At 45.0% G+C, this 11,671-nt stretch overlaps 1 protein-coding gene across 3 annotated transcripts; it reads left to right on the top strand.

The window, feature by feature from the left end:
• The first annotated feature begins 485 nt into the window (after positions 1–485).
• On the top strand, positions 486–10,704 carry si:ch73-62b13.1 (Carbohydrate sulfotransferase 1-like). 3 transcript variants are annotated; one of them, XM_028586025.1, is made up of 3 exons: positions 486–583; positions 7,890–8,061; positions 8,934–10,704. In XM_028586025.1, exons 2-3 carry the CDS (start codon positions 7,923–7,925, stop codon positions 10,061–10,063), a joined length of 1,269 nt encoding a protein of 422 aa, XP_028441826.1. In that variant the 5' UTR covers positions 486–583; positions 7,890–7,922; the 3' UTR covers positions 10,064–10,704. The 3 variants fall into 3 exon arrangements, with proteins under 3 accessions (XP_028441826.1, XP_028441823.1, XP_028441824.1); XM_028586022.1 differs by lacking the exon at positions 486–583 and adding an exon at positions 4,107–4,165; XM_028586023.1 differs by lacking the exon at positions 486–583 and having other exon boundaries at positions 7,507–8,061.
• The last annotated feature ends 967 nt before the right edge of the window (positions 10,705–11,671 follow it).

Below are 11,671 nucleotides of genomic sequence, written 5' to 3' on the forward strand. Positions count from 1 at the left end.
CAGTTGGTGGGATAAAGAGCGATAGAAAAAAAAAAGAGAGAGAGAGAGAGAGAGAGAGAGAAAGCAGGGTACCTCGTTACCGCTGCTATCCAGCCACAGTGTCTGAGAGTGTGTAACGCGTTGTGCTAATGGCACCAATTATGCACCAGAGAGCACTGCTGATAGGCTGGTTTCACAGCAAAAATGCTTGGGGGGGGAAAAAACGGTTGCAGAGGGAGGTCTTTGGGTCCAAAAAAAATATATATAATAATAATAATATGATGTTAGAGGCAGAAGGGAGACAAGCCACTTGGGGCTTTTCTTTTCTAATGGCGGTCTGCTCGCTACCCAGACATGTGGAGGTGTCTGGTTGGATCGCAGCCACGCAGGAATTTATGTCTGTTATTGTCAGAGGGGCAATCCAAGCGAGGACCAATCAAACGCTCTCAATAAAATTGACTTCCCTCTGGAAGTCTCAAAGTCTTCCAGTAGATTTGATCCAAAGTCTATAACTTAGAAACTAGTGGTCGTGGGGCTGAGATGCTGTGATAAACGCTCTCTGTCAGATTGTAAAACTTCAACTCCCCTGCGTGATGAAACTAAAGTAAGCACTCTGTTTCTGTAATTCCTGTGATTGGGCTCGTTTTGTGATGTTTACAAGGTCAAATTAGTTTATCTACCTGTTCATGTGTTGGTGTAAAGCATCATAAGGGACATTTCTTGAACAGTCTTCTTGCAAGCAAAAAGAGCTAGACTACGTCTAATTGGCACCTCTGGCATGTAAGAAATAAAAGAGCTGTCTACGAATGCCTTGATGGGTGCAAGGAGAAAACTTTAAAGCAAGGAAAAAGTTTTAATTTCATTACATGGCGTTGAGCTTACCCGCATGCATACAGCAGATAATTACGAGTCTTTGCTCAGAAGCAGAACTTTGTTTTTGCACACAGCAGGGTTCAACAACACAACAGCAGAGCCGACTTGCTCGCTCATGTGCAGAAGAAATAATAAAAATTGGGAGATCAGGGGAGCGAAAATGAGACCATCTATATTCAAGAAATCTTTCGTTCAAAAACAATCACACAGACGCGCATCGTGAAGGCAAGCCAGCGCAGCCACACCTTTGATGCACAGATGGCGTGTGTAAACTGTCTCGTTCCCCCTCCTGCTCTTCCTCTCCTCTCTGCTGTGATCTCTTTCTTTCTCTCTCTCTCTCTCTCTCTCTCTCTCTCTCTCTCTCTCTCTGCCGCTCTCATCCCTTATGTCCCACATTCTTCCTTCCTCTCATCATCCCATGTGTCACTCAACGAATTTCTCTCACTCTGCCGGCAGCAAAGCACCTCGGCAACCCGTCCTGCCTAAATTTAATAAATGAAGCCTTTTCGAAATTGGCAGGCAGGGTGGGAACCACGGCTGGGTAAATGTTAGCTGAAAGCTTCGGGTTTATAAAGACGGTCCGCCTCTTTTGTGATTTGGAGTTTTCATAGAAAACAGCCTGTGATGGGATTGTCTATGGGCGAGACAACTTTCTGCCAGATGATCCTCTTCTCCCTAAATGGCTTACTGAACACTGAACCGAGGCGAGCCCGGTCAGGAGTTCTGTGGGCTTAAGGATAACAAGCAATCAAAACAGAGGCTAAACCTGATTGGGGGTCAGCGTCGTTGAATTCGATCACGACCTCCCATCAACAGTCAAGAAAGATGAGGCACAAAAAAACAACCATATTGAGGGGGGGTGATCCTGATAACAAACATGGGCCTTCTCAAAGTTTGAGAGCAGAAATGATATTTTTTTTTAAATATCCTACTCAGTACTATATATTGTATTTATTTCATTTTTTTTAAATAGTTTGACATTAGACAGACACAGGTTAGCCGTTTCCCCGTTTCCAGTCTTTGTTCTGCAGGTATCAAACTTCTCATCCAACTCTACTCACAAAAAAAGCATATAAGCGCCTTTCAAAAATGTCAAGCTCTTCATTTGAATGAAATAATTGTGTCTGCATGGTGTTATTACTGTCCAAGCCACAATAACTCTGGAGAAGTTCTCAGATGTTGCCAGTGCAATCGCAGTGAGAAACAGAGAACGTGTGCCCTGTGCTGGTTGTTTGCTGAATTAAATTTAGCTGTCTCTGCTGGCATACTAGTGGGTGAAATGAGATTTCTTTTCACCTGCTTATTGCACTTATGGCGAGGGAGGGCTGAATAAAGGGGCTGCTTTTTTTCCCCCCGCCCCCTCAAGTGAGATGGAGTTAGAAACAGCTTTCCTCAGGCAAAATTCCTGCTTCAGATAACTTTTGTAAGTGCTGCTTCGCCTTGTGAAGAGCTGACTGACAGATAATCTGACTGATGGATCGCTTCTTTAAAAGAAAGTGGAAGGTGCAATAGTTGCCAAGCAAGCCCAGATATAGAAAAGCAGTCAGTGAGCTAAGGAGACAAGGTTATCCCGAACAGTAGAGAGATTTCAGCAGAGCATTTCCTTCCACTTTGTGATGAAAGACTGCTGTGATGTTAAACATCAGATACGGGGGTGGATCACAGAGATATTGGGAAGAAAGAGTGCAGATTGGTGAGACATTTGTTGAGAGCCTGATAGCTTTGGAAAAGAAAAATGAAAGTCACTCCAAAATCTCTAATGTGCATCTGATTTTGTGTTCTTTGCGTGCGTGCGTGGTGAGAAGGAAGTGTGGGTATAGCTTAACAGGGAGGCCCGTGGAGGATTCAGTTTTTCGCTAACAGAAAATTCAACTCCTTCTTATTGCCTGTTTCAAATCTTACCAAGAAGTTGTGGAGGCGTCTGGCTGCTCGGAGACAGGGAATCAATGCTACTGGCAGGCAGAGCGAGGGATCAGCACTGAGAGGTGCAGAGGAGGGGAACCTCTTGTATCACTCACCGGGCATTCTTGGCAGCTTGTTGTCCTTTTGTGAGTGCTTGTACAGGAAGACCTTTGCCTCAGCCCTTTATGACCAGAAAATGCCTGTTCTGTAAGTGCATAGGTAGGACTTCCTCCCCCTCTGGCTCCCATTTCTGAGATATTTTTTTCCTGCCTTTGTTTTGGAGTAATCACTTGCACTGCCTGAAAGGTATGAACACAGGTTAGATGAAGGCAGAAAAGTTGGAACAACTAATCCCCCCACTGATAGAAGATGTACGACTTAAATCATCCAACAGCAGAAATGGTACAAGTGAGAACTGAGATGAAGCCATGACAGCAACATTATTTCACCAATCTGTCTGCGAATCATAGTAAAGACACACTTTAGCCAGCGTGACGCTGCCACAGCGGGAGATAAATCTGAAAGAGCGCAAACAGAATCGACCCCCATTCCCAGGAGTAATGAAGCTGTCACACACACACACACACACACACACACACACCCCCTCCCCCTCCTCCAGGCAATGGTATGGCACCCATCTCTTCACACCGGGGAGTCAGCAGCAGAGTGAGGAAGGGGCCACACATCTGATGATAGCAGTCATCCTCACTGGAAAGAGGAAAAATAGAGGTCATCGTGCCAGTGTAATCTAATGGGAGAAGTGTGTGTGTGTGTGTGTGTGTGTGTGTGTGTGTGTGTGTGTGTGTGTGTGTGTGTGTGTGTGTGTGTGTGTGTGTGTGTGTGTGTGTGTGGTGTGAAACCCTGCAGAGAGCATGACAGTGACCAGAGAAGGATAATTGGCACTCATGGGGGGAAGTGTTTGTTGATGCCTGGCTGGAGCCGATGGAACCTTGCCTCCATGAAATGTACATCTCGGGTCCGTTTTCACCTGCAAACAAATTAAATGATCATGGCAACGGAAGCAGGATCGCATTTTAGTTGAACTTGAGTTTTACCCCACTAGGTTGGTTCTATTTACCGCCTGTTAAGATCACATGCGTTTCTAAGACGCAATGACACGTACCCTACGGCATCAAAGCGTATTGCACGGCGAGGCAATCTTGCATCCAATCTAGAGACTGAGCTCCAGTAGCCTGTGTGGTCTCCGGAGGGGAGAGACATGCCTCCTCCTCGCGCAGCTTCGCGCCCCTCTCAATCCATGGCGCATCTCCAGCTCTGAATCCACTTCGGCTCTGGACACACCGGCGGCAGCGCTCGATCCAAACACACACACACACACACACACACACACACACACACACACTAGAGGAGGACTAGACCGGCCGAAGAAATCCGATCGAGTGCGTTGATGGTAAGGTTTTTCTTTTCTTCAGCTTGTTGTTGCATTTTACGCGCAGCGAGCACTAGCCGGACTGTTACCTAACAAACAAGATATGCTGTAATCGGACAGAGAGTATAGTCCATCACGTTAATGAGGATAGTAAGAAGATCAGTAAATGATTTCTCCACACAGCCACTTAAAGTGTGTCTGCGCTACTCAAGGGTGAGTTTACTTCATCGGTTTTACTATAATACTCCACATGAGCTCAGATGTGTAGTGATATTAATAATTATTTATAAAATAATTCTGTTGTTTTTTTAAAGTGGTAACCCAATGTGCTCTAGATTGAGTTCATATTGGTATCACTTACTGAAAATGTATTGTCAATGTTTCCAGATGCAAATGTATGCTCTTCATAAATCGTACTGCTACTGAAACTTGAACTAGCCATAACGTTATCTAGATGTAAGTGACGGGATGAGATAAGAAGTTGCAGGTCTCTTATCCATCTATTTTGTCCTGTATTCCACTAAACTTAAAATAAATCAGTCCTTTTATTTAACACTTAAAAAAACACCGTTTCTTTCTGTTTGTGCTGTTTGTGAATGAACCACAGACAAGATCAGATGAAGCGTTGACATTTTGCTTCATTCTACTCCCCCCCCCACTGTTTGTAATGTAGTGCCTTCACTCATTCACTTTTGTGTGTGTGTGTGTGTGCGTGTGTGCTGTAGGAATTCTGTAAGACAAGATTCATCTTCTCCCCTATCACAGGAGCTCCTCTGTAGCCCCGGGTCAGATGCAGCTCATCTGCACTCTGCAGCAGCTCTGCTCTGCTCTCCGCCTGTGGCTTGACAGTGGCTGTGTGTGTGTGTGTGTGTGTGTGTGTGTGTGTGTGTGTGTGTGTGTGTGTGTGTGTGTGTGTGTGTGTGTGTGTGTGTGTGTGTGTGTGCGTGCGTGCGTGCGGTGTTGGGGGACAGAGAAGGAGAAAGGGAAAAAGGTGGATTGATAGATGGTGAACAGAGCGAGAAAGACAAACTGGAGGCTTAAAGCTCCTCCTGGCGTTGCTACTGTTGCTCAACTCTCTTTGTTTCTCAGGTTAGATCATCAGGCGTTTGCCAATAAATCGCCTCACTCAGAGGATCTGTGAACACACCAAGTTGCATTAATAGGAAAATCTTTGGCACTGTCACATCCCCTCAATCACTCGCATCCCAAATCCCTCAATCCCACCCTCATCACTAACTTCTAACCTCATTTGTTGCCTTTATTTTCCACAGAGGGAACCGCCTTCCTTGCACCATGCACTCCAACACTTTTGCTGCTATAGCTTTGTTATCTCAGCAGCAGCAACGCCTGAATTTACAACTCAAACCTGCCAGAGGGGCTTGCACCGCACAGTGTAATCTTTGGTTGATTCTGTCCTCTAGGCTTTTATCCCCTGTAAGCACCCGTTATTGTTTGAGGGATACAAAAGCTGAGACCGCCTGAAGCTCGCTGTCCCCTTCCAGTTGTTGACAGAGTGTCTATTATTCCTGGTGCGAGTCCTGGTGCGGGGGGAGTTATAAGCCATGGAGAAAGCACGACTTGCAAATCAAATTGCTTCAATCCATTGAAGCATCTGTCCTCATTCTCCAGAGGGCAGCAGGGTGTGTAGCAAAGGAGGCTCCGAGCCCTGATCAAGACTGGAAAGGAAAACAAAACCTGTCGCTGAGGAATCATACGGTGTGCCTTGGTCAGCCAGCTGTGCAGTACACATAGGGTATGGATGGCAGGACTGTCAATTTGACAGGTTTGCCCCCTCTTTTTCTTAAGTGTCAGAGATGGTAAAAAGCTTGGTCAAAGCTTCTCATTATCTGCAGTCATTCATGCTTTCAATTTCTCTGCTTTTTCATCCGTCTCTCCTGTCCTTCAACAAACGCACAACCAGGCCGAGCAGTTTTAAAGTTGTTCTGAAAAAAAAAGACACAAACAGTAGCCTACAGCGTCCCCGTTTCTGTCATTTTGTCTGCAGCTCACAAAAGTTTCTCCCCCTGATGGGTTCATTCTGCGATTGCTGTTTTTAAACGTATTCAAACAGAATGGCTCATGATGTCAGCTTGATTTCTTTCCCCTCACCCACAGAGTAAATGTCTTTGGTTTTGCGCTGTTTGTGATTAATGGAACATCAAAAGCCGATCTGAGCTCAGTGTGATACATTCCTGAGGATATGAGTCTGCCAGGGACACATAAACATCATTAATTAACAAGAGGGAGACTGGAGAGAGACAGAGTGACAGAAAAAGGGTAGGAAGCAAGATATTTATTTTTGTCCGTAATATGATGTATATTTACCTGTGGTTTGGATGATGATTGCCTCAGTGAGTGATGGATACACACTTAGCGCCCAGGGATCTTGTGTGATTACCTACCATCAGTTCGGTGCAGAGGGAAAAATGGATGGCAGCACCTTTTTTCCAAATCCATTTGGAAAATCACATCTCCCTTTGCTCTTTCATGCCCAGTGGCAAAAAACTCAAAGGGTACAAAAGAAACTTCTCGACTCGTCTACGTGAAGACATCTATATTTATCCGGTTATGTAGCTCTCTGATGGGCTTAGAGGCTTAATTACCCAGAAGAGAGGAAAGCAAAAATGAAATGCAATTATGCAACTGTGTGCACGGTATCCTGAATAGTGGAGCTTTTGTAGATAGCGACATTACTGCTACCGTTTCCCAGTAGAAGTCTGACCTTTGAGTCATGTTTTTCTGCCGACCAAATCTGTGGATCCTATGGGAAACAAAATCCTGAACCTGTTAAATTCAAAGCATTTAAGCTACTTATAATAAAAATGCTAAAAGGTGATGTCTGTTTGCTCTGCTCAGAGAGAGAGAGCAATTTTTTTAAGAAACACAAACATGTGCTTTTAAGGAATACTTTGACATTTCGGTACTCAATTTCTTTCCTTGATAAAACAAAGCTACAACCAGCAGCCGGTTATCTTAGCTTGGCATAAAGACTGGAAACAGGGGGAAACAGTGAGCCTGGCACTCTCTGAAGCTAATACAATGCGCCTCCCAGCACCTCCAAAGCTCACTAATTAACTGGTTATACCTAGTTTGTTTAAAGTTGAAACACGTTGGTTTTTGTATGGTAAAAAAGAGATATAAGAACAATTTTATTTAGTGAGCTTTAAAAGTACGCCTTTGGACAGAGCCAGGCTGCAAAATTACGAATCCCACTATAGCCACGCCAAGACCCGCCCTATGAAGCAGCTCGATTGGTTTGGGGTTAGGCACATGGACGCCTGGCCAATAAATGCTATTGAAGGGCGGGTCTTGGCGTGGCCATAGTGGGATTTGTAATATCGCAGCCAGGCTAGTTGTTTCAACCCCCCCATTTCCGTTACGCTATAAGCTATATGGGCTAACTGGCTGAAGTGTTTTCAATCTTTTCATGGTATATTTCCCAAAAACTATTCCTTCCTACTCTTTGACTAGAAAACGCTGGTGCACCATTTTTGGGACAAACGTTCACATTCAAAACTGGCAAGGGAAATCTGGATTTCTGGAAAGTTAACGTGACATACTTTACCTTCTGCTGTTTAAGTGCCCTTGAGCAAGAATCCTAACCGCTCCAGCTAAAGCTGCTCATTGGCCATCAGTATAGGGCTGCAGGCGTGAAGGAGTGTGAGGTGTACATGTATGCGGCTGAGAAAAAGCATCAAAATGAAACCTCATTGTGTGTGTGTCTCTGTCTCCCTGGCGGCTTCAGCGTGAAGGATGTAGAGCCAGAGGGGGGGGCAGGATGGAGTGCTCCTGGAAGACGGTGCTGCTGCTGGTGTGTGCGTCTCTTGGGGTCCAGTACACGGCCATCCGGACCCTGAGGGACTCTCTGTCTGGGCCCTGTCAGGGAACCTACCGCTGCCAGACCAGACACCACAGAGGTACACCGCGACAGCCAGTCAATTCGTCCCACATATTTGTCCTGCCTCGCTACAGGAGAGCATAATGTGTTTTTGGTATATAGATATATGTTTTTATGTAGCCTATTGCAAAACAAAAAACTAAAATAAGCTAAATTGTATTAATACAAACTTTGGTTGTGCAGCGCCATGACAGGACATACACAGAAACACACACAATTTGTAATATTAGTACTATTTTAGCAGAAAGCCTCATGCAAAGAGTTTCAGTAAAGAAAGAGCCGGGATCACAACTGTGACTGAGGCTAAGAAAAAGGAAAGTGCATCATTAAATGAGGGAATTCCCAACAAGCTGGGAGGATAGAGAAATGAAATATGTGTAATTCGTTTTACAATTATCCTCCAATTTATCTCCATTAATCCCCTCTCATAGCGCAGCTGTAGCTCGCCGGCGCTGAGCTCCTGTGTACGAGAGTAACATCCCCTTTGCAATCAACTCCTCATCAGCAGTAATTACACGTTAGCTATTTGCGCTATATTTAGAGATCCGCCATTTCATAAACCCCCTCAGTAACCACCGGCCGACAAGCAACATACTCAGGCGTGTTTACCCTCTAAATTATTTAAACTTTATTGGCTTGATTCAGTAGTTTACGTTCTCCTGAGCTGAAGTTATGATGAAAACCAACTCATTTTCACTTTTATGAGCTGAAACAACCGTTCTGAAGTGAGTGAAATAACTCCTCTTTTACCAGAACTTGAATCTAGGTCAAACACGTTGTGTGATGTGTTATTTTCGCTTATTCTAAGAAAACACCATGCAATTGATGGTAGTATCACATAATATGAGTTAAACATTTAAAGGACATGACTTTGTCGTTTCTTTCCTCAAGACTCCAGATGGAGAGCCTTGTGTGATGACAGTTGGATGCCAGTAGAATCGCCTCGGAAGCACATCCTGCTGTTTGCCACCACGCGCAGCGGCTCCTCCTTCACCGGGCAGCTCCTCAACCAGCACCCAGGGATCTTCTATGTGTTTGAACCTCTCTACCATGTCCAGCAGGCCTTCACCAACTCCAGCAGCAGGCTGCGTCGCACCCTGGACCGCCGGGCCCTACTGGGAGCGTACAGGGACCTCCTCCTCAATCTGTACACCTGTGATCTTCACTTCATGGAGAACTACATCCGCCCGGAGCCCCGGGACCACGTCACGAGCTCCTACTTCCGCCGAAGCTCCAGCCACGCGCTCTGTTCCCCTCCCGTGTGCTCTGAAGGAGGGGACGTAGCGGCCTCTGATCTTCCCGATGAAACATGGTGTCCTAAGAAGTGCGGGGCCCTAAACCTTACCCTAGCCTCCATGTCATGTCTGTCAAGGGAACACGTAGCCATAAAGACAGTGCGGGTCCCTGAGGTGGGAGACCTGCGCACCTTGACAGAAGATCCACGCCTGGACCTGAAGATCATCCACCTGGTGAGAGACCCCAGAGCCATCCTCGCCTCACGCATGATGGCGTTTTCAGATCAATTCCGCGCTTGGAAGATATGGAACGCGACCGGGCGGCAGCCTCGATACGTGGACCTGACGCAGATCACCAGCACCTGCAAGGACATGGCTGCCTCCGCAGAAACAGGCCTGCAAAGACCGGCATGGCTGCGGGGACGCTACCTGCTGGTGCGGTACGAGGACCTGGCGTTCAAACCGAAGGACAAGGCCACGGAGATCTACAGGTTTGTGGGGCTGGAGATGGAGGACAGGGTGCGGCTGTGGATTGCAAAGAACACCAACAGTAACGGGTCGTCTCCGTCAGAGTGGAACTACAGGTACTCCACCACCAGAGACTCCAGGGCGACAGCAGAGAGCTGGAGGCGTCGTCTGGGCTTTGACATCGTGAGGACCGTGCAGAATCTGTGCAACGACACTCTGGCCCTGCTGGGATACAAGCAGGTTCACTCTGCAGCTGAACTCCGAAACTTGTCTCACAGTTTAGTGGAACACAGGACCTTTCAACCAGTCACATGGTAGAAAAAAACTTTACTGTTTATTTATTTATTTATTTCAGCTGACTTTCCTCTCTGTCATGATGCTGATAACATGAATGTAATTTATCTTATTTTTCAATAACGCCTAAACTGATATCACTTTTTATGGTTTTGTTAAAGATATTAAAAGTGCCAAATGTCAAGCGTTGTGCGTGTGCGATGCTGGAAAAAGTATTGATCCAGAATTAAGTCCATACTGCTGTATGTGTTGATTGAAAACTCTTCTCGAATTCAAAAACACTGAATCCTGATGTGATGAAGTTTATTTTGTTTTTTTTAGGATTCAATTTTCTCATAATTTCAGTATTTAAACAGGGGGAGGAGGGGAAGACAGCTGAAAGAGCCCAGGTACCATTTCAGAGTAAATCTGACCCTAAATCAGACACACAGGAAGCGAGGGGGATGCATTTGTCAAATAAATAAATAAATTATAGGGCTTGCCTTCCAAGTGTCTCTAATGCATTTTTGGAAAAGGATTAAAATGTCACGTTGTAGGAAGAATATCTGCACTGCAGCTCTAATTGTGAAGATGGGTCTCATAGAACCAATGTTTTTATTTTTTTGTAAATACTGATTAACTGTCGCAATGCAAGTGTGCAAATATTATGTACTGGATGTGTTTGAACATTTTATTGTCACTGTAACAACACTGTTTATATTTTCTAGACTTTTTCAAATAAATTATTCATATGTAAGTATTTGCCACGCTGCTGAAATCTTGAAACCGCATTTGATTGATGTGTTTTCTTTAATTTTTTCAAATCTGAGACAAAAGCGGATTCGAGTTGTGGTGCTGAAAACAGAGAACGGTACAAAATCCATTGTCTTTTATCTTGAAATCCCTTTGTATTTGGCTTGTCTTTCTGCCAAATTTCTATCCTGCTGATGGGTCTTTACTAACAGATATGTTTTTGACTCAAGAGAACACATGCTGCTCACACTGTGTTTCATTTTGAGTTAACTTTGAACCTAAAAAGAATAAAACCAGGATCATTCAGCTGTACCAGCTGTCTACAGTGGAGTATAGTTAGAGATTAGACAGCTGCAGGTTCTCTGCCAGTTCCACCATTTGAAATTGCTCTTTGTGTCTAAACAGAGAAAGGAAGCGTGCCATCTCCAGACACCAGCCCATTCATTTCCTTGTAGAGCTGCTCTCTTGAGATAAATGCTGGAAGTAGTTTCTGAGGAGGAACTCGTTGCATGATTCATGGAGAATCACTGATTGACTGTGATTTTCCTGCCTTTCAAATGCTAACATTGCATCCATCCTCCTATGGAGGCTGCAATTGTACCCCTTTGGGAGCTATGGGCTTTAATGCTTAAATGCTGCTGAAGAAAGCCTCACCAGAGTGAAGGAAAATATGCAATTTGAGTGGAACGGTCATGGTGCTCTGTGAGTAGTACTATTAAATCTGAGGTGAAATTGTCCCCTTAATAATGTATTTTTAGACACCCAGTCCTCCCCATACTTCCTGTAGCTGCTCTATAGCTGCTGACACCAGGGATATCTCAGCGTGGCCCAAAGAATTGATCTACACATCCAGCTGAGGAGAAACAGGATTTAAAATGCATGGAGAAAAGATTGGCCCTT

Source organism: Perca flavescens, chromosome 8 (genome assembly GCF_004354835.1).
Source record: "Perca flavescens isolate YP-PL-M2 chromosome 8, PFLA_1.0, whole genome shotgun sequence".
In the NCBI taxonomy this organism is placed as follows: Eukaryota; Metazoa; Chordata; class Actinopteri; order Perciformes; family Percidae; genus Perca; species Perca flavescens.

Coding starts and splice junctions, on each gene's coding strand:
- si:ch73-62b13.1 (XM_028586022.1), top strand. Junction 8,062..8,933: donor CCAGACCAGACACCACAGAG/GTACACCGCGAC, acceptor TCTTTCCTCAAG/ACTCCAGATGGAGAGCCTTG.